At 47.2% G+C, this 23,082-nt stretch overlaps 1 protein-coding gene across 1 annotated transcript in view; it reads right to left on the bottom strand.

Annotated features, from left to right (window-relative positions):
- HPSE (heparanase) overlaps positions 1-13,270 on the bottom strand; it is a 48,745-nt gene extending 35,475 nt beyond the window's left edge. The window contains exon 1 of the mRNA XM_040237243.1: positions 12,943-13,270. Coding sequence (XP_040093177.1) covers positions 12,943-13,196 — 254 coding nt within the window. The 5' untranslated portion in view covers positions 13,197-13,270. The remainder of the gene's footprint in view (positions 1-12,942) is intronic.
- Between the last annotated feature and the right edge of the window lie 9,812 nt (positions 13,271-23,082).

Consider the following 23,082-nt stretch of genomic DNA (forward strand, 5'->3'; position numbering starts at 1 on the left):
CCAATGCAGCATCAATCCATGTGGCTGGGAGATTCCCCTTTGCCCCTAAGAGTGTAACAGCCCAGCTACACAGGGTGTCCATTGAGACAGAAAGAAGAGGCAAATACCTAAAACTGGCTTATTAATACACATGACTATTCATGATTAGATAATATTTTCCATTTCCAGACTTTATGGCCACCTTATAGATTCCCAAGAGGGAAAATATAGCTAGACTAAGCTAGGTTTCGGTTTTAGCAAGAAGAAAATAAGACAGGAGTTTGGGGGTGTTATCATAAGAATGACTGATGGAATAAACCAAGAGGCCTAAATCAGATATGGAAGGAATAGAAAAAGAGGCTGTTCAGAAGAGGTACTTAAAAAATAGTTGTACTGGGATCCACAGACTCAAAAAAACCCAAGAGAGTGGGGAGTATAGTCCAAGAATAGAAGTTTTAAGAGTTCAGATGTCGAAAGGTTCTTAGTGATGGGAAGAGTCAAGCCACGGACATGGCATCAGGTGGCTGAAATGAAGTGGTGTGTGCTAGGAAACTGGCTCCCATCTCCCAGAAAACTGCCCCCCCCCTTTTTTTTGCATTTAACAATTGCCATGATGTAAATATTCCCTTCGGGGCTATATTTCAAGATAATGGTACTGATGTCACTGAATGTGGAGTTGGGAAAAAATGAACACATTTCACAAGCCAGTGGAAGCTGGTTCCAATAAAACACTGAGTGAAGATTATTAGAAAATGCAGATGTGAAGAAACTGAAAGACAGTATTCAAGTGGACTTGAAGTCACCTAGGAAGGTGGCGGGGCGTGGGAGTGCAGAGGAAGCAGATCAGTGCTGATCATCAAGAAGGAGGAGTAAGAAAGAAGGGAGTGGATGCAGTGGCAAAGAGCGGACGAGGAGAGCCAGACACGAGACAGTGAACCTCACACAGATCAGGACAGTCCTCTCCAGCGGGCAGCAGTTGTCCAAACTGAATGCTTTAGACACTTTGCGTAGATTATTTCACTTCATCCCCAAACAACCCAAAGAAGTAGGGTCTTTATTACCCTCATTTTACAGACAAGGAACCTGAACAAAACGAGGCTAGGTCATCTGCGCAAGGTAACAAGCCCCTGGTGATTTGAACCACAGCAACTGGAGTTCAAACCAGTGGGCGATGATCTAGAAGCTGCCCTGGGTAATGGGAAGGAGCTGCAGTGTTGGACAAGGCGCAGCTTCTGCTCTGGTGGGCTACTTCAGAGGGGAAGTGGCATCTATTTCTCCACTTGGGTCTTCAGAGAAGAGCTCAGTTTGAGCTAAGGCAAAGAAGAAGCAGGAATTTTCTCCAAGGAGGATGGAGCAGGGTTACCATGCAAAGGGCTCCAGGCTGCACGGTGAATGGTTTGGGAGGGAAGGGAATACTGAGCACTGTTCAACCAGAGGGGAGTCTCAGGGGTCAAAACATATGAGCCTATGGCTTGTGATTGCCCTCAGTTGTTTTGTTGGCTGTGGTTCTTTCCTTCAGCAACAGGCACACAGAGTGAAGTCAAGTGTTAGTCGCTCAGTCACGTCTGACTCTTGGCGACCCCATGGACTGGAACCGGCCAGGCTCCTCTGTCCATGGAATTCTCCAGGCAAGAATAACAGAGTGGGTTGCCATTCCCTTCTCCAGGGAATCTTCCCAACCCAGGGATCGAACCCAAGTCTCCTGCATTGCAGCGGATTCTTTACTGTCTGAGCCACGAGGGAAGCAAACATCAGTTATCCAAACCTGCATTTGGCATTGCTGATAAGTGCTTTTCCCAAGATGAAAAGCAACTTTGTCAATGAAGACGAAGGAACCTGATTATTGGAAGTTACAAATAATAAGTATTTGTCAAATTGGCAAAAGGAGATGTATTTTGCTGAAATAAAATAAGCAAACCATTTTTCTTTTTTTGGTCATGCCATGAAGCATGTGGGATCTAGTCCCTGATCAGTGATGGAACCTGGGCCCCCTGCATTGGGCGCTTGGAGTCTTAACCACTGGAACCAAAGTTCAAATCCTTTTGAAAAGCAAACACATCTGCATTTTTACTGCATGGTTACTGTGTAACACCACTGTTTTTTTTCCTGATTTCTACCACTGGCTCAGCACTCTAATTTTTATCTTGAATTAGTGAACTGTGCTTAATATGTCTTGATTGAAATGTGGCTGCACTGCCAAGATGGTAACTACATGCAGTAACCCTTGAAATGTGGCTAGTCTGAACTGAGACATGCTGTGAATATAAAATATACACCAGATTTCTTTGAAGACTTGACTCGAAAATCAGTGTAAAATATCTCATTAATATTTTGTATTGATTGTATGTTGAATGATAATAATTTGGATACTTTTGTATTAAGCAAAATATAATATTAAAATAAATTCTTCCTGTTTCTTTTTACCTTTTTTAAGTATGGCTATTGGAAGAAACTCCAATACTTTGGCCACCTTATGTGAAGAGTTGACTCACTGGAAGACTGTGACGCTGGGAGGGATTGGGGGCAGGAGGAGAAGGGGATGACAGAGGATGAGACGGCTGGATGGCATCACCGACTTGATGGACATGAGTTTGGGTAGACTCCGGGAGTTGGTGATGAACAGGGAGGCCTGGCGTGCTGCGATTCATAAGGTCGCAAAGAGTCGGACACCACTGAGCGACTGAACTGAACTGAACTTTAAATTATATTACGAGGCTTGCACATGAGGCCCACATTCTATTTCCATTGAGTTGTGCTGGCCTCTGTCCTCCCGTCTTTGAGAACCAGATCTTCGGGCTTAGGAAGTCTTTGCCTGGGTTGTTGATGAGTTTCCTCTGGGAGGAGGACAAACTGAAAAGATGCTCCTTTCTGATTCTAGATTGTTCTTTCACTGTCATTGAAGTTCTATGTACTCCATGTTCTTTAATTGCAAATGTGGGAAACAAACAAACAAACCCCCAAACACATCGGTTTGCCATTATGGGAAACTGGAACCGGAACCACCTGACTGAATTTGCTGAGATCTCCTTTGAAGTACTGTCGAGGTATGGACCTTGAGTTTTCTATTCTCAGTTCCATCCATCAGTCATCTCAGTTTGTTTCCAGACGATCTTTTTCTCCCATCCCTCCTCTGCTGCCTTTAAAAATATATAAAATGCTTTACTTTCTTTTTGTGTCCTCGTGTCTGTGCAATTAGCCTCTGGTTTCAAATTCTGCTCCTTCATCTCATAGCTGGCTGACCATGGGCAAGCTGTTGAATCTCCCTAAGATTCAACCTCTTCATTTTAAAAATGGGGATAATAATAGTCCTGACCTTAGAGTTTTGTAGCAAGGACTTAAGTGAACTAATACCCAGGAGATGCTTAGAATGGGGACTGGCCTGTGACGACAGTGCAATGAGTGTCAACTATTTTTATAATCCTTTCCTTCTTAGTATTTCAGCATTCATCTGCTCAGCTCTTCACCCAAGCAAGTAACTTTTGAGGAAATGAAATACAAAAATGCCCATGTGACTCTCTGCTCCTGTGACAGATAAGCCCTGGGTTGTCTTCCGAGATGGAAGCTAAATATTTTGTCTTCTGAGATGACAAGGTCATTTTGGGCACTGTGCCAACCCTCCTGGGGAGATGGACCCACCAGAAGCTCTAATTCAGAAGCTCTGTCCTAGGTGAGAAGGGGAGGGAGCTTATGCTTCCTGAGCTGGAATCTTTAAGGTCTCAGATGAGAATTGCATGGATATTCCTGCAGATATCTCTGGGAGTAGACATGGAAGATGAGCAGCAGCTCATCTGGGAGCCAGCTCTGGAGCCCCTGGGAACAACAACGCTCTGTGTTTTGTAAGCAAACAGTTTTATTAACTGCACTCTATACTGTTTTGGTTTTCATTATCCTCCAGCCTTTAACAAAAAGGTGGAGACCAGTGGGGAAAGAAAGAGTGCTATGAGAAATTAAGAGAGGCATTTAAGAAGAGGAGAGGGTATCCCACTCACTAAATCACAGGATGGAAGTTGTGTGTGTATGTTTGGGACTGGGACTGGGGCGGGGACGTGGGGGTGGGGGGAGGGTGTTGCTTGTGAGTTGGTTAGCTTGATTGCAGGGTGATCAGACCCAAACCCCAAAAGTCATACTTCAGGGTTTTTTTGGACTTGTTTCCCCAGGAAGGGATCCTCAAATGCTCTTCTTTGGGGAGGGGTGGGGTAGGGTATATGCTGGGCACAATAGCAGAAAAGGACTTAAGTTCTCTCACATTTCAGTAAATGGTTATTTACTTAGTCTTTCTGTTTGCAGTAAGGCACCTTCCATTCTCTCTTCCCCTATCACATCCTCCCATCCCCACTCCTCACATCCCTTCTAAGCCTGGGGTCCTCACATATGGAGCCCTGTAGCCCAGTGTTTCTCCAGAGTAATCTTTCTCTCAACCAGCACCAAGAGCTGCCCAATATCAGCTCACTATGGGAAAGGGCTCAAAGTGGGAACTTCTTCCCACCAGGAAATTCTTGATAGAGGTTAGTGACCATTGAAAGAAATCCACAGAGAACTGATGAATGGTTAGCAAATACTCACCAATTTCTAGGAAGCAATTAACAAAAAAGCAATTAAACAAAAAACAATTAAACAAAAGTAGCAATTAAATTTTGAGCACTGTCAAACATTATGCTAAGTACTTATTTATTATCTCGTCAAATGCTCATCACAATCCTACAAGAAGGTTTTAGAAGTTCCACTCTAAAGTTGAAGTTGCCAAGCAACCTGTAAAGACCAAGCCACCGGTTTTTGACAAGAGTTGGGAATCAAGGCTCGGCTCAGTGTCAGTCGTGCGACAATTAGACTATGTGCTTTTATTTGCACAGTGCTGCTGCTGCTGCTAAGTCACCCAGTCGTGTCTGACTCTGTGCGACCCCATGGACTGTAGCCTTCCAGGCTCCTCTGTCCATGGAATTACCCAGGCAAGAATACGGGAGTGGGTAGCTATTCCCTTCCATAGGGATCTTGCTGACCCAGGGATCAACTAGGTTTCCTGTATTGCAGGCAGATTCTTTACCTCTGAGCCCTATTTGCATAATAAATAACTAGAATTAGCAATGACAGCAGAAGGCTAGATTGTAGGTGTTTGGTAGTGGCAGGACTCCCAGTTGTTTTGAGTTGGGTGAGAGGCGTGGCATTCTCTGGAAGCTCACATGAACCAGATGAATGGCCCGGATGACCTGGGTCTGGCAGTGCCCTATCTCAGGATTAGCCCACACTCACTGGCAGGGGCCAGGGAACCTGCCTACACCAGGCTCAGTCTTCCTCAAAGGAGAAAAAAATTCCAGCTGATAAAGCAGTGCCACATTTTGCAGCCTCATCTTGGAGAGAAAGCTTTTTGTTAAGGCTCTGTAAGTCACTGTAATAATCTCCCAGGTATCACTGCTGCTGCTGCTGCTAAGTCGCTTCAGTCGTGTCCGACTCTGTGCGACCCCATAGAAGGCAGCCCACCAGGCTCCCCCGTCCCTGGGATTCTCCAGGCAAGAACACTGGAGTGGGTTGCCATTTCCTACTCCAATGCATGAAAGTGAAAAGTGAAAGTGAAGTCACTCAGTCGTGTCTGACTCTTAGCGACCCCATGGACTGCAGCCTACCAGGCTCCTCCGTCCATGGGATTTTCCAAGCAAAAGTACTGGAGTGGGGTGCCATTGCCTTCTCCGAGGTATCACTGATGTAATGGGAAATTTCTGTACCTCGGGCACGATTTTGCTGTGAACTTAAAACTACTCTTTAAGTTTTATTGGGACTTTCCTGGTGATCCAGTGGCTGAGAAAGATAATGGAAGGGGCAGACTCACTCACAATGTAAGGGGTTGATGTTGCATCCTTGGTCTGGGAGCTGGACCCCCACATGTGGCAACTAAAAATCCTGTGTGCTTATGTAGTCAAATAAATAAAAATTTAAAAAATTAAAGTTTTATTATAGGATAATAAGTAAGCTTATTCTCCTTGATGACCTTTTCCACCTCCTCTTTCTTTCTTTAACCTTCCTACTGAAAGAGGAAACAGGCAGAACAGGCTCCATCTTGAAAGCATGACTCCATCTTGGGCCGGACTGTGGACTTTGACCTATATGCCCAGTATCTATGGAAACGACATATCAACTGGAAAACCAGGCCTCCAGGATGGAAGAGCCCCAGGGCTCGTACCTAGACTCTCTGTTGCCTAAAAGAATACCCTAATTATCTGTGTAACCGAATAGAATCATAAATTCTATTATGCTTATTGGGGTATGACCATAGGCCTAATTGTTCCCTGTTAACTACCTAGGCTTAAGGCATATGAATCACGGGTTATCTTTGATTGTATCTTTTTTTCCCTTTGTTCAGACTAGTTTCAGGGAATTTGGGGAGGTGGGTTTGGTACGTACACTTAGGGTATATAAGGTTTTCAGAAAAACTGGTCAGGGTCCTTGGCTAAGAGGAGATTCTGCCTTGGGCCGCCGGTGTAATAAACTGAACTCCACTATCTGCATTGTCCTTCTGAGTGAGTTTTTTTCCCAGAACGCGTGGCTACAACATTTGGTGCATTGGCCGGGAAACTCCTCACTTTGAGGAGACAAGTCCCATCTGGGACTACTCCAAGGCCTTGCGGCTTGAATCTTCTACAGCGGGGAAGGCGCCTCGCCCTTCTGGAAGGATTCTGCTTCTCAATGTCCGGACCTTTCATGTTAGCAGGTAGTGGACAGTAGCAGGGGAACTGAGCACTCAGGTGAGGAGGCACCCTCCCCGCAGGGTGGAAGAGGGGGCTTCATCACCTCCCTGGGAGGGACTAAGAGGGGCCCAGACCCACAGGAGCCTGGAATAGGAAGGTGGCAACGATTGCTTGGTACGGAGGTTGACGAGTGTGTTAGGGCTTAGAAATGAAATTTGTGAAGGTCATTTAGGAGGTGGTGTCCACGCTGTCTTGGGGAAAATTATTATCAAGCAACTGCCAGGGGATTTTTAGGAGAAGAAACTTGGTTTTTGTGTGCTCGTATTCTGCCCTCCCCAAGGAGGTGCCCCATCTGCTATGAAATTCTTGACCCCCAAGGAATTGTCAGGCTAGAAGGAGGGGGATACATAAGTGAGTACGAATTGGCTTTTCTGGAGACAGCCCGGGACGTGGGATATTTAACCCATGTGTATTTTCATCCGCACCTGATCAAGCCCACCAAGGCAGAATGGACTTTAAAAGTTAAGGGAGAAACAGTCTTGGACCACATGGTGTCCTGGTTCGGCTGTGCTGACCGGCAGGTAAAGACACGCTGATTCCCCTTCTCCCTCTGGGATCTGGCAGGTAAGGCTCCTCTCACCCCGATTAGGAAGGAGGCAGAATGGCAACTGAAGTGTCTTGAGTGGAAATATCAGAAGTACATAGGGTACTGAGAACTTTGTAGACAGAACGAAAAGGAAAAGTAGAAGAAGGTCCTAGAAGGTAAGCAAGATGGGGGGAAGTGAATCTAAGGCAACTGTATTAGATACATTTTAAAATTTTAAAGAAGAGATTTGGAGGAGACTATGGGGTAAAGATGAAGCCTAACCGCCTTCACATGCTCTGTGAGGTCGAATGGCCCCCTGTGGGAGTAGGATGGCCGCCAGAGAACACCAGGAACTTAAAAGTAGTGGAAGCAGTCTATACAGTAGTCACAGGAGAGCCAGGACACCCGGATCAATATCCATATATTGACTCATGGCTAGGGTTAGCTCACGACCCTCCTACTTGGACAAGGTTCTGTATCCAGAAGGGAGAGGGAAAAATATTAATGGCACAACATTGACTGATGATAAAAAAGGAAATTCTACAGAATTTGGACGGGGATGACCTGACCCCTCCCCCATACTGGATAATGATGGGCCTGACTCCCAGTGCTCCACCAGGACCGGAGGCTGCCTTACTGCCCAATCCAGGGCCAGATGAAGTCCTGCCGCAGCCGATGCTCCTCCGCCAGCTCTCCCAGAGTTTGTAGAGTCACCAGGCTCCAATCACAGCAATGGAGACCTCTGGTCAATGCCCCCAGAACTCCACCTCAGCTAGACCTTCTAGATTGGATCCACCTCTCCCAGTGAGTACTGATGGGAAGGGGGAAGAAAACACAGCAATTAGACAGAGGCTGTGCTCCACCAAGGAACAGGGGGAAGAACCCCACTACAGATGTCCCTCAGAGAGCTACAAGAGCCTCCAGTTCAGGACTCAAGGGAACTACCATCAGCCCCTTGGAGCCTAGTATTACCAGCCATTTTCCTCTACGGATATATTAAACTGGCAGAGACACCCTCCACCGTACTTGGGGGAGCCACAAGCCATGATTAGGCTGCTGCTGCTGCTAAGTCACTTCAGTCGTGTCCGACTCTGTGCGACCCCATAGATGGCAGCCCACCAGGCTCCCCCCATCCCTGGGATTCTCCAGGCAAGAACACCGGGTGGGTTGCCATTTCCTTCTCCAATGCATGAAAGTGAAAAGTGAAAGTGAAGTCACTCAGTCGTGTCTGACTCTTAGCGACCCCATGGACTGCAGCCCACCAGGCTCTTCCGTCCATGGGATTTTCCAGGCAAGAGTACTGGAGTGGGATGCCATTGCTTTCTCTGATGATTAGGCTAATGGAGGCTATTTTTCGAACCCACCGCCCTGCATAGGATGACATAATCCAACTACTAGTCTCCCTTCTCAGCAATGAGGAAAGACACAGGATCCTTTTTTTTTTAAGACACAGAATCCTAACTGAGGCCAAACAATGGTTAAGAGAAGTGGCACCTGAGTGTACTGCAAACCCGCAGCGGTGGACAAAACTAGCCACCCCCAATGAGAGGCCAAGTTGGGACTGTAACACAGAAAAAGGGACGGGCCACCTGGAGAGATATCAGGTGACTCTTTTACAAGGTCTCAAGAGGGGGTCTCAAAAAGCTGAGTATCTCAAAACCCTCCCAAGTGATTCAAAGGGAAAGCGAATCACCCTCTGAGTTCTCAAAAAGACTGTGCGACCCTATAGACTTTATACGCCAGTAGACCCAGCGAGAGCTGGATCTCAGATGGTGATAAATGCAGCCTTTGTGTCTCTAGCCTACCCTGAAAATGTCAGATGAGGGGGACACCAAGTGACTCATGAATTTTTATACATCCCTGAATGCCCAGTACCTTTGTTGGGAAGAGACTTGCTGTCTAAATTGGGGGCACAAGTGACCATTCCCCCCATGAAAGACCCACTGTTCAAGTGGGCTCAACCACCTATTTACTCTTTCTCTCAGTAACCCTTCAAGATGAATGGAGGTTGCACGATCTCCCGGAAGGGAAACCGGACAGGCTAAACAGTAGAGAGAGAAAGTTAACTCAACAATTCCCTGAGGTCCGGGCGGAAGACAACCCACCCCAGGCTTGCAAAACAAGTCCCACTGGTAATAGAACTCAAACCCGGTACAATTATGTCAGCACCCGCCTTGGGCCTGCCAGATCTCGCTAATCCATTTACTCTTTATGTGACTGAAAAGGACGAGGTGTCTACAGGAGTGTTGTCCCAGACTATGGGGACATGGGACAGACCAGTGACTTATCTCTAATCAGCTGGACAATGTTGCCACTGGGTGGCCGGGATGCTTACAGGCAGGTGCTGCAGTTGCCTTACTGGTCTGGGAGGCAACCAAGCTGACTTTGGGCCAAGATTTGTTCATAAAAGTCCCACATGAGGTCAACACTCCCCTGCGAGGGGACCCCCATAAATGGCTGGCAACATCCCAGATTACTCCATACCAGGGACTGTTATGTGAGAAACCCATGTTACTACTGAGTCTTGTCAGGCCCTGAATCTGGCTGCTCTCTTTCTTGTGGGAGAAGGTGGGCCCTCACATGATTGCAAGGAAATAGGCCAGGAGCCCTGTCTTGAGAGATCAGCCAATCCCAGACCCAGACTGGGTCCTGTACACCAATGGCACCAGCCTGGTGAAACAGGGACAATGACTGTCGGGATATGCGGTAGTCATGGAAGAAACCATCGTTGAGGCTAGTTCTCTGCCAATCACCCTGGTCTGCTCAATGGCCGAACTATATGCTCTAATTCAGGCCCTCCAGCTCTCAAAAGGTAAGAAGACAAACATTTACACAGACTCCAGGTATTCTTTTGCCACACTACAGGGCTCTGTATAAGGAGAGAGGCCTTTGACAGCCAGTGAAAAAGATATTAAAAATAAGGAAGAAATTAAGACCCTATTAGATGCTGCCTGGGAACCAGGAAGGGTTGCAGTCATACACTGCTGAGGACGTCAAAGAGGATACCTCCCAGGCTCAGGGAACAGACTGGTAGATAAGACCACTAAACAAGCAGCTGAGGGCTTGGGGGTGACAAGAGAAGCCCCCGTTAAAGCTCTCATTTTGGTGGAGCTACCTGAGCTAACGCTAGACTCTCCAAAATACACTGAAGCCCAAAACCAACTAGCCAAAGCATAAGGGGCCATCAAGACTGAAAAGGGACGGTGGGAATTGCCAAGTGGCAAATTATTGGTACCGGAGGAGCTGGCACCCACTCTGGTAAGCCAAACACACCAAGCGACCCATCTAGGCCATGATAAACTGGAAGAGCTAATTGGAAACTATTTCTTGGTTCCCTGCCTCTCTTCCCTATGCAGGATGAAATCTCAGAACTACACTGCCTGCTCACAGGTCAATGCTGCCTCTCGGCACAGACAGAAACCTCCAGGGATTCAGGTAGAAGGCACACTGCCCTTTGAACACCTGGAAGTGGACTTCACTGAAATGAAACCTCACCGACACTACCATTACCCGCTGGTCAGAATATGTACCTTCTCGGAATAGGTAGAAGCTTTTCCTACCCAGACTGAAAGAGCATCAGAAGTAGCCCAGTGCCTGCTTAGGGAGATAGTTCCCAGATTTGGATTTCCTACCGTCATTGGATTGGACAATGGCCCGGCTTTCGTAGCTGATTTAGTACAACAAGTAAGCAAAACTTTAAACATCAAGTGGAAATTACATACAACATATAGGCCCCAGAGTTCTGAGATGGTGGAAGAAACCATCCAGACACTTAAAGAGACACTCTCCAAGACACTCTCCAACAGTCATCTTAGAGACTGACTGTTCCTGGGTGGACTTGTTTCCAACGGCTCTGCTCAGACTCAGGATGACCCCACAGTCCCATGGCTCTTCTCTATACAAATTGTGTATGGGAGGCTCCCTCCCGTAATAAAACAGGTGTCAACAAATTTGCCTCAGGTAAGGGGAGATGAGATTTCACAGCAGATGGAACAACTGGGGAAGGTAATAAATCAGGTAACTAAGTTTGTCCAAGAAAGGGTGCTGTTCCCCCTTGGGGAACAGATTCACTAATTTGTGCCCAGGGATCAGGTGTGGTCAAGGGCTGGAAACACGACTCCTTGGCCCCACAGTGGAAGGGTCCATATACTGTTGCTCTAACCAGCCCTACTGCAGTTAAAGTTGCAGGTGTCACTCCCTGGATCTACCACATGAGGGTGAAGAGAGCATACCAAGAGACCTGGAGGACGCTGAGTGGACTACACAAAAGGACCCTGCTGATCCCCGTGAAACCAAGATCATCTTAGAGAAGAAAAAGAGATGAAGCTCTACAATCAACTGCTGCTACAAGGACTTGCTGGTATCATCTTGAGACTAATCATAGTTTCAGTACAAAGAGGGACCTGTGCTATAATTAAAGTTGAATGTTGTGTATATATTCCTGATTTATCTGGCTATGTATCAGCCACCCTAGAGGAAATGGAAGGTCAGGTAAAAGTTATGTATGATGATAATCTTCCTTTTTGGACTTCAGTCCTATCTTGGGTGAAGGGTGATTGGTGGAACACTATATTCACCATTGTTATAATTGCCTTGATAGTTCTGCTTTGTGGACCCTTTATTTTACAATGTATTATGAACTTTGTAACACAAAGGTTGATGTGGTTCTCCCAAATTAGAGGTCAGAGAGTCAGGGTGCATATAGCCCTATGAATAATGCTCATACTATGAGTTAAAAGCATCAAGAGCGGGGAGGCATCAAGAGCGGGGAACAAAGGAGGAGACAGACAGAACAGGCTCCATCTTGAAAGCAGGACTCCATCTTGGGCCAGACTGTGGACTTTGACCTATATGTCCAGTATCTATGGAAACGACATATCAACTGAAAACCAGGCCCCCTGCATGGAAGAGCCCCAGGGCTCATACCTAGACTCTCTGTTGCCTAAAAGAATACCCTAATTATCTGTGTAAACGAATAGAATCATAAATTCTATTATGCTTATTGGGGTATGACCACAGGCCTATTGATAATTGTCTGCTGTTAACTTCCTAGGCTTAAGGCATATGAAGCCCAAAGTTATCTTTGATTGTATCTTTCTTTTCCTTTGTTCAGACTAGTTTCAGGGAATTTGGGGAGGTGGGTTTGGCACGAACACTAGGGTATATAAGGTTTTCAGAAAAACTGGTCAGGGTCATGGCTAAGAGGAGACTCTGCCTTAGGCCCGCTGGTGTAATAAACTGCACTCCACTATCTGCATTGTCCTTCTGAATGAGTTTGTTTTTCAGGACCTGTGGCTACAACATTACCAGCGTGTAAGGGACTGGAGCCTGGTACAGCGTTACTTGTCCCACACTGAGCAGCAAATTCAAGCGCTCAAAGCCCTCCAGGTGCTCTAGGTGGGTACCATCCTGCAGGCAAGTTTCTGGGGCAGATGGAAAGTTTCTTTTCTCAATTTCTACCCTAATATCTAGCCGTCAGTGGCGCTCAGGCACCACTTGCTGAATGAATGAAGGCGGGAAAGGGCGGTTCGGGGAACCCAGCACCCGGGGTGGGCTGGGGAGAGACCGAGAGAGAGAAAGGAGAAAAAGACAGATGGTGAGAAGGTCCCGGAGTAAAGAGAGGAGGAGGGCCGGCGGGCCGGCCGTGGACGTCAGGAGACCAGGAGCTAGGAGGCCAGGGACACGCAGGCCGGCACTTACCCCAGGAAGGTGAAGAAGCGCGGGTCCGTGGCCAGGTTGGCGTCGATGGTGAAGGACAGGAACGCGGGACTCACCAGGTGCAGCGGCCGCTCGGTGGAGAACTCGAGCTTTGCGGCGTCGTCGGCCGGCGCGGCTGCGGCTGGGGCGCCCGGGGAGCAGGGACCCAGCGGCCCCAGGAGCAGCAGCAGCAGCAGCGGCGGCCGCAGCCCCGGCTTCCCGCACGCCAGCATCCCCGGCTCCCCGCACGCCAGCATCCCCGGCTCACCTGGCCGCCCCTCCAGCCGGCCGGGCGCAGACAGCGCCGAGACCTTGTGCACTTCCTCACGCCGGGCGCCGCGTCCTTTCCGCGGTCCTCCCCGTCTCCCTCCTCCCCTCACCCCTCCCACCGCGCCCGCCTCCGGCTCACTCCCGCTTCCCTGTACGCTTTCCCCCACGGTGGCTGTGTCACGTCCACTTACGAAATCACCCACACCCGTTCGAAGGGTGCGGACGTGGCCCGGAGCCAAGTGTCCGGGAGGCCCGGGAGCTCCCGGGGAGGAGCGCTGGGCACCCCGGACCTGGCTCCCTGAAGCATGAAGTCAGTTAGCGAAAAGGCCAGCAGTTTCTCCTTCCAGGTCCTCCCCGTGGCGCCCACCAGGTCTTCTGACTTCAACTAAAGCCTCCAGTGAGCATACATCGCTTCACTCTCGTCTGGCTTTTGGAACACTTGCCTGTCACTCCGTGTCCCACTCTTTGGAGCCTAAAAGCCTGGGGCCGCCAGGAACCTCTGTCCTCTGTCCGTGGGGTTCTCCAGGCAAGAATAACTGGAATGGGTTCCCATTATCTTCTCCAGGGGATTTTCCCTACCCAGGGATCAAACCTGAGTCTCCTGAATTGTAGGCCGATTCTTCGCCAGCTGAGCCACTGAAAGTGAAAGTTGCTGAGTCTCTGTCCGACTCTTTGCGACCCCCATGGACTGTACAGTCCATGGAATTCTCCAGGTCAGAATACTGGAGTGGGTAGCCTTTCCCTTCTCCAGGGGATCTTCCCAACCCAAGGATGGAACCCAGGTCTCCCGCATTGCAGGCGGATTCATTACCATCTGAGCCACAAGGGAAGTGCAAGAATACTGGAGTGGGTAGCCCATCCCTCCTCCAGCGAATCTTCCCCAAGGCCTGAATCCAACAGGGGTCTCCTGCATTGCAGGCGGATTCTTTACCAACTGAGCTATGAGTGAAGCCCTTAGAGCTTGCCAAAATCTGATGAATTGTGTGTTCTCTGGCCGGAGTGCTGTTTCCCAGTCATCTTAGTTTTGCCTGAAAAAAAATCTGACTTCGACATTATTCCAACCTACACCTGGAAATAGATCAAAATCCCAAACATTTCTTATCAATTTCTCATGAAAACTGTATTTAGCAGAGCACTGAAGTATTCCGTGCTCCAACATCTGAAACTCAGGACATAAAGCCATACAATATGTTCAACAACGAAATCAGATTAATTATATTCTTTGCAACAGAGATGGAGAAGCTCTATACAGTCAGCAAAAACAAGACCTGGAGTTGACTGTAGTACAGGTCATGAACTCCTTATTGCCAAATTCAGACTTAAATTGAAGAAAGTAGGGAAACCACTAGACTATTCAGGTATGACCTAAATCAAATCCATAAGGATTATACAGCGGAAGTGAGAAATAGTTTTAAGGGACTAGATCTGATAGACAGAGAACCTGATGAACTATGGACGGAGGTTCATGACATTGTACAGGAGACAGGGAGCAAGACCATCCCCAAGAAAAAGAAATGCAAAAAAGCAAAATGGCTCTCTGACGAGGACTTACAAATAGCTGGGAAAAAAAAACAAAGAAGAAAAAAGGAAAGATATACCCATTTGAATGCAGAATTCCAAAGAATAGCAAGGAGAGATAAGAAAGCCTTCCTCAGTGATCAGTGCAAAGAAATAGAGGAAAACAATAGAATGGGAAAGACTAGAGATCTCTTCAAGAAAATTAGAAATACCAAGGGAACATTTCATGCAGACTTGGGCTCAAAAAAGGACAAAAATGGTATAGACTTAACAGAAGCAGAAGATATTAAGAAGAGGAGGCAAGAATACACAGAACTGTACAAAAAAAAGACCTTCATGACCCAGATAGTCACGATGGTGTGATCACTCACCTAGAACCAGACATCCTGGAATGTGAAGTCAAATGGGCCTTAGGAAACATGACTATGAACAAAGCTAGTGGAGGTGATGGAATTCTAGTTGAGCTATTTCAAATCCTAAAAGATGGTGCTGTGAAAATGCTACACTCAATATGCCAGCAAATTTGGAAAATTCAGCAGTGGCCACAGGACTAGAAAAGTTTTCATTCCAATCCCAGAGAAAGGCAATGCCAAAGTATGCTCGAACTACCATGCAATTGCACTCATCTCACAGCTAGCAAAGTAATGCTCAAAATTCTCCAAGCCAGGTTTCAACAGTACATGAACTGTGAGCTTCGAGATGTTCAAGATGGTTTTAGAAAAGGCAGAGGCACCAGAGGTCAAATTGCCAACATCCGCTGGATCATGGAAAAAGCAAGAGAGTTCCAGAAAAACATCTATTTCTGCTTTATTGACTATGCCAAAGCCTTTGACTGTGTAGATCACAATAAACTGTGGAAAATTCTGAGACCACCTGACCTGCCTCTTGAGAAACCTGTATGCAGGTCAGGAAGCAAGAGTTAGAACTGGACATGGAACAACAGATTGGTTCCAAACAGCAAAAGGAGTATGTCGAGGCTGTGTATTGTCACCCTGCTTATTTAACTTCTATGCAGAGTACGTCATGAGAAATGCTGGTCTGGATGAAGCACAAGCTGGAATCAAGATGGCCAGGAGAAATATCAGTAACCTCAGATATGCAGATGACACCACCCATATGGCAGAAAGTGAAGAAGAACTAAAAAGCCTCTTGATGAAAGTGAAAGAGGAGAGTGAAAAGTTGGCTTAAAGCTCAACATTCAGAAAATGAAGATCATGGCATCTGGTCCCATCACTTCATGGCAAATAGATGGGGAAACAGTGGAAAGAGTGACAGACTTTGTTTTTTTGCGCTCCAGAATCACTGCAGATGGTGACCGCAGCCATGAAATTAAAAGATGCTTACTCCTTGGAAGGAAAGTTATGACCAACCTAGACAGCATATTCAAAAGCAGAGACATTACTTTGTCAACAAAGGTCCATCTAGTCAAGGCTATGATTTTCCAGTAGTCATGTATGGATGTGAGAGTTGGACTATAAAGAAAGCTGAGTGCCAAAGAACTGATGCTTTTGAACTGTGGTGTTGGAGAAGACTCTTGAGAGTCCCTTGGACTGCATGGAGATCCAACAGTAATAGCCACACACTCTGGGAAACAAACTCACTCAGAAGGACAATGCAGATAGTGGAGTGCAGTTTATTACACCAGTGGGCCCAAGGCAGAGTCTCCTCTTAGCCAAGGACCCCGACCAGCATTTGTGAAAATCTTTTACACTCCATGTGTACATGTCCGAACTCACCACCCCAATTTCCTGGAGACTTACATAAAACAAAGGAAGGGTAAATACAATCAAAATAACCCCATCGTTCATGTGTTATGTGTTCAGACAGTTCATAATAATAATTTATGACCTATCTGGAGGCAGGGGTGATTAGAATATGTTTTCTCTTAGGCGATGACTAACCTGGATGTGATCTTCAAGATTCCCCTGTCCAGAGGGGGTCTTATCCTTCTATTGTCATTTCCATAGCCACTAAGCACAGAGTTCAGAGTCCATTGGAGAGGTAGCCGAGCACGATAAGCATGAACAGGCCTAAGATGGAGTCCAGCTGTCTGTTTCCTCCTTCATTCCCCTCTCTTGATTCTCTTAACTCATATTATGAGCATCATTCATAGGGATATATTGCACCCTGGCTCTCTGATCACCAATTTGGGAGAATGACGTCAACCTTCGGGTTACAAAGTTCATAATATATTGTAAAATTCAGTGTCCACAAAGCAGAACTATCAAGGCAACTAACTATAACAGTGGTAAATTTAGTTTTCCACCAATCGCCCTTCACCCAAGATAGGACCGAAGTCCAGAAAGGAATGTTTTCATTTGACATTGGTTTTACATGGTTTTTCCTGTTATCTAAAGCAGTGGATACATTGCCAGATAAGTCAGGAATGTATACACAACATTCAATCTTAATCATAGCACAGGTCCTTGAGTAGCTGTGAGTATGTCCAAAGCCATTCTATTATGAATTACTGCTTTTCTCATTTGGATTTGCTCTTCATTTAAGGCTTGGATGGCTTTTGTTCTACCTAGAAGGGCCTGTTTTGTGAAATTAGTCAAGGTCTCTACTTTAATCATGATATCTGTTGTCCCTACAGAGGGTACAAATAAGGCAGCAATATACTCATATCACTGAAACATGGATCTTGTCCACCTAGTATGTAAATAAGGTAGATTTACCGGTGCTTGTTGTATGCCAGCAAATTTGGAAAACTCAGCAGTGGCCACAGGACTGGAAAAGGTCCGTTTTCATTCCAATCCCAAAGAGAGGCAATGCCAAAGAATGCTCAAACTATACGCACAATTGAAGTAATGCTCAAAATTCTCCAAGCCAGGCTTTAGCAATACGTGAACTGTGAACTCCCTGATGTTCAAGCTGGTTTTAGAAAAGGCAGAGGGACCCGACATCAAATTGCCAACATCCACTGGATCATGGAAAAAGCAAGAGAGTTCCAGAAAAACATCTATTTCTACTTTATTGACTATGCCAAAGCCTTTGACTGTGTGGATCACAATCAACTCTGGAAAATTCTAAAAGAGACAGGAATACCAGACCACCTGACCTGCCTCTTGAGAAATCTGTATGCAGGTCAGGAAGCAATAGTTAGAACTGGACATGGAACAACAGACTGGTTCCAAATAGGAAAAGGAGTACATCGAGGCTGTATATTGTCACCCTGCTTATTTGACTTCTATGCAGAGTACATCATGAGAAACGCTGGTCTGGAAGAAACACAAGCTGGAATCAAGATTGCCAGGAGAAATATCAATAACCTCAGATATGCAGATGACACCACCCTTATGGCAGAAAGTGAAGAGGAGCTAAAAAGCCTCTGGATAAAAGTGAAAGAGGAGAGTGAAAAAGTTGGCTTAAAGGTCAACATTCAGAAAACAAAGATCATGGCATCTGGTCCCATCACTTCATGGCAAATAGATGAGAAAACAGTGGAAACAGTGGCTAACTTTGTTTTTTGGGGCTCCAAAATCACTGCAGATGGTGACCGCAGCCATGAAATTAAAAGATGCTTACTCCTTGGAAGGAAAGTTATGACCAACCTAGACAGCATATTCAAAAGCAGAGACATTACTTTGCCAACAAAGGTCTGTCTAGTCAAAGCTATGTTTTTTCCAGGAGTATGGATATAAGAGTTGGACTGTGAAGAAAGCTGAGCGCCAAAGAATTGATGCTTTTGAACTGTGGTGTTGGAGAAGACTCTTGAGAGTCCCTTGGACTGTAAGGAGATCCAACCAATCCATTCTATAGGAGATCAGTCCTGGGTGTTCTTTGGAATTGGAAGGACTGATGCTAAAGCTGAAACTCCAGTACTTTGGCCACCTGATGCCAAGAGCTGACTCATTAGAAAAGACCCTGATGCTGGGAAAGATTGAGGGCAGGAGGAGAAGGGGACAACAGAGGATGAGATGGTTGGATGGCATCACCGACTCAATAGACATGGGTTTGGGTGGATTCTGGGTGTTGGTGATGGACAGGGAGGCCTGGCATGCTGCAGTTCATGGGCTCGCAAAGAGTCGGACACGACTGAGCAACTGAACCTGAACTGTTGTAGGTTAGGCTTTTGTTACACTGGCACTTATATCAAATGTAACGTCATGACCCAAGTCTATTGACCGTAGGTCTTACACCAAGAGAGCAAAGAGAGGTCATGATTGATAAGAGAGGAAAGTCTCTTTTTGTCATCCCAGAAAAGAGCAGAATGGTTGTAAATCTCCTTGGCAGAGCAGTGACACCCACCAAGGAAGTCCATCCATCACTTACGGAGGCATAGCCGTACATACCCAGCAGTTGGAAGTGCTGTGGAAGTCTGCGTAGGGATGTGCCCATGAGATGAAAACATTGTCCTGAGTTGAAACGGAAGTTAAATTCAAAATCACGTTAATGAGGCCAAGCAGCAGGAGTTGATTGTGCGGCTTCATCCTGAAGGGGCTCATCCAGGATCTTCTTTTCCTTCTTCTTAAGGATGGTCTTAGTCTCTCGAGGGTCAGCGGGGTCCCTCTGTGCAGTCCACTGAGCGTTTTTGGGGTCTGCGTAGTATGTTCTCTTCACCCTCCTATGATGGATCCAAGGGACAATACCTGCAACTTTAACTGCAGTAGGGGTAGTTAGAATAACATAAGGGCCCTTTCACCAAAGGGCTAGCAAATCATGTGTCCAATTTTTGGCCCATACTTGGTCACCAAGCATAAACTCATGAATCTGTTCCCCAAGGGGGAACGGCACCCTTTCTTGTACAAACTGAGTTACCCGATTTATTACCTTACCCTGTTCCATCTGCTGTGAAATCCTATCTCCCCTTACCTATGGCAAATTTGTTGACACTTGTTTTATTATGGGAGGGGGCCTGCCATACACAATTTTGTATGGAGAAGAGCCATTGGACTGTGGGGTCATCCTGAGTCTGAGCAGAGCTGTCGGAAGCAAGTCCACCCAGGAGCAATCAGTCTCTATGATCCACTTGGAGAGTCTCTTTAATGTCTGGTTGGTTCATTCCACCATCTCAGAACTCTGGGCCTATATGCAGTGTGCAGTTTCCATTTGATGTTTAAAGTTTTGCTTACTTGTTGTACTAAATTAGCTACAAAAGCCGGGTCATTGTCTGAACCAATGCTGGTAGGAAGTCCAAATCTGAGAACTATTTCCCTAAGCAGGCACTGGGCTACTTCTGATGCTCTTTCAGTCCAGGTAAAAAAGATTCTACCCATCCCGAGAACGTACATACCATGATCGGCAGGTAACGGTAGTGTCGCTGAGGTTTCATTTCAATGAAGTCCACTCCCAGGTGTTCAAAGGGCAGCTGGCCTTTCAGCTGAATGCCCAGAGGTTTTTGTCTGAATACCCAAGAGGCAGCATTAACCTGTGAGCAGGCAGCATGGCCTAGGTGGGTCGCTTGGTGTGTTTGACTTACCAGATTGTGTGCCAGCTCCTCTGGTACCAATAATTTGCCACGTGGCAATTCCCACCATCCCTTTGAGTCTTGATGGCCCCTTCTGCTTTGGCTAACCTGACAGCCGTTGTCCTTGTTTTATCAGGCTAGTGCCATCAGTGTATAGGACCCAACTAGGGTCTGGAACCTTGTGTCCTTCTTTAAAACAAACCCCAGATACCTTACCGCCTCCTTGCAGATCTGTGCCTTCTTTGACACCGGGTAACCTGCTTCCATCAGCAGCTGGAGCAGTGCTTTTGTCCCTTCCCAGCATTTTTCTTGGTCTCGGTGGCCAGCAGCAGGTCATCCCTGTATCGTAGGAGCCAACATCCATACTCTTTCAGATGGAATGAGTTCAGGTCAGAAGCAAGGCTTCCCCAAAGATGGCTGGGGAGTTCTTAAACCCTTGTGGGGGGGGGGTCCAGATGAGCTGTTGCTTGGTGCCCCCAACTGGATCTTCCCATTCAAAGGCAAAGATGGGCTGTGACGCTAGGGCGAGGCATACACAGAGAGCATCCTTGAGATCTAGGCGAGTATAAACTTTAGTCCTTGGTGGGAGGAATTTAAGTAAGGTATAGGGGTTTGGAACAGTGGGGTGTAAAGTCTCAGTAGCCTGGTTGACTAGCCTGAGGCCTGTCCTCGTTCCTTTTTGACTGGCATGATCGGTGTATTCCAAGCCGACTGGCACTCTACTAGAATGCCCGCTTGCTTCAATCTATTGATGTGGGGCAGTATGCCAGCCCAGGCCTCTATCGGTAGCAGATACTGGCGCTTTCTAACTGGGATGGTGCCTGCTTTGAGTTCTATTATCACTGGGGCTTGATGTTTAGCCAGCCTGAGGGGAGAGGGGTTTGTCTTCCGCCCAGACCTCAGGGAATAATTGAGTTAGCTCTCTCTCACGCTCTTCCAGCCCACCTGGTTCTGCCTTTGGAGGCTCATGCAACCTCCACTCATCTTGGGGTGGTATGGAGAGAGAGAGCAAATAAGTCATAGTGTCCATCTGGAAGGTGGGCCTCTCTCGGGGGAGAAAATCACTTGTGCTCCCAGTTTGGAGAGCAAGTCTCTTCCCAACAGGGGTACTGGGCACTCAGGACTGTAGAGGAATTCATGAATCACTTGGTGCCCCCCATCTGACAGTTTCTGGGCTGGCAAAACGATTTAATCATCTCTTCTCCTGATACCCCAGTTACAGCGGTAGTCTTTTTGGACAGTGGTGCCACAGGTTTTGTTACTACTGACAGTTCTGCTCCTATATCCACCATGAAGTCAATGTTTTCATCCCCAACTTTTAAGGTTACCATCGGCTCTCAGGGACCTGATATCTCTGAGCCTCGGCAGCCCTATTTAATTTCCAAGTCAGCAAGCCCCACAACTGCGGGAGTTTCCTCTTCCTTCCTTGCCTTGGGCATTCATTCTTCCAGTGGCCAAAAGCTTGTCACCAGGCACACTAATTTGGCTGTAACGGGCCCCGGGGCCTCCGTTGGGACCGGCTGAAGGACTGTCCTGTCGCTGGGGCAGATGAGGTTTTCCGAGATAGACTTTCCCAGAGCAGCAGCTAGCATTGCAAATCTCTTGTCTGTTCTCTTTTGTTCCCTCCGGCTCTCTGGCAGAGCGCAGTCTCTGCTTAATTCCAACGTCTCCCTCCCCTTCTTGTCAGTACTCACCGGGAGAGGTAGGGGGTATAGCTTGGGCAGTTCGGCTGGAGCTGGATCCTGGAAGTGCTGGCCAGAGGCTTCTGTCACCGGGCTCGGAGCCTGCCGAAGTGGCGGCTCTATGACCTCAGGGAGAGCTGGCGGAGGAGCAGCGGCGGCTGCAGGACTTCACCTGGCCCTGGATCGGGTATTAAGGCGGCCTCTGGTCCTGATGGAGAACTGGGAGGCAGGTGCGTCATTACCCAGTATGGGGGAGGGGTCAGGTCATCCCCGTCCAAATCCTGTAGAATTTCCTTTTTTATCATCAGTCAATTTTTGTGCCATTAATATTTTTCCCTTTTCCTTCTGGATACAGAACCTTGTCCAAGTAGGAGGGTCTTGAGCTAACCCGAGCCATGAGCCAATATATGGATATTGTTCCAGGTGTCCCGGCTCTCCTACTGCATAGACTGCTTCCCCTATTTTTAGGTTCATGGTGTTCTCTGGCGGCCATCCTACTCCCACAGGGGGCCATTCGACCTCACAGAGTATGTGGAGGTGGTTAGGCTTCACCTTCACCCCATAGTCTCCTCCTAATCCCTTCTTAAAAATTTTAATCATGCACTCCAATACAGTTGCCTTAGATTCACTCCCTCCCATCTTGCATACCTTTTCAGACCTACTTTTCCTTTTCGTTCTGTCTACAAAGTTCTCAGTACCCTATGTACTTCTGATATTTCCACTCAAGACACTTAAATTGCCATTCTGCCTCCTTCCTAACTGGGGTGAGAAGAGCCTTACCTGCCAGATCCCAGAGGGAGAGGGGGGATCGGCGTGCCTTCACCTGCCGGTCAGCACAGCTGAACCAGAACACCACGTGGTCCAAGACTGTTTCTCCCTTAAAGTCCATTCTGCCTTGGTGGGCTTGATCAGGTGTGGATGAAAACACAATTGGGTTAAATATCCCACGTCCAGGCCGTCTCCGGAAAAGCCAATTCATACTCACTTATGTATCCTCCTCCTTCTAGCCTGACAATTTCGAGGGGGTCAAGAATTTCACAACAGACAGGACACCTCCTGGGGGAGGGCAGAATACGAACATACAAGGACCAGTTTTCTATCCTAAAAATCCCCTGGCGATCTCTGGTAATAATTTTCCCTGAGACAGCGTGGACACACCTCCTAAATGACCTTCACAAATTTCCTTCCTAAGCCCTAGCACACTCGTCAACCTGTGTACCAAGCAATCGCTGTGCCTGCCTATTCCAGGCCCTTGTGGGCCCG

This window comes from Oryx dammah, unplaced genomic scaffold, assembly GCF_014754425.2.
Source record: "Oryx dammah isolate SB20612 unplaced genomic scaffold, SCBI_Odam_1.1 HiC_scaffold_3, whole genome shotgun sequence".
NCBI classification, from domain to species: Eukaryota; Metazoa; Chordata; class Mammalia; order Artiodactyla; family Bovidae; genus Oryx; species Oryx dammah.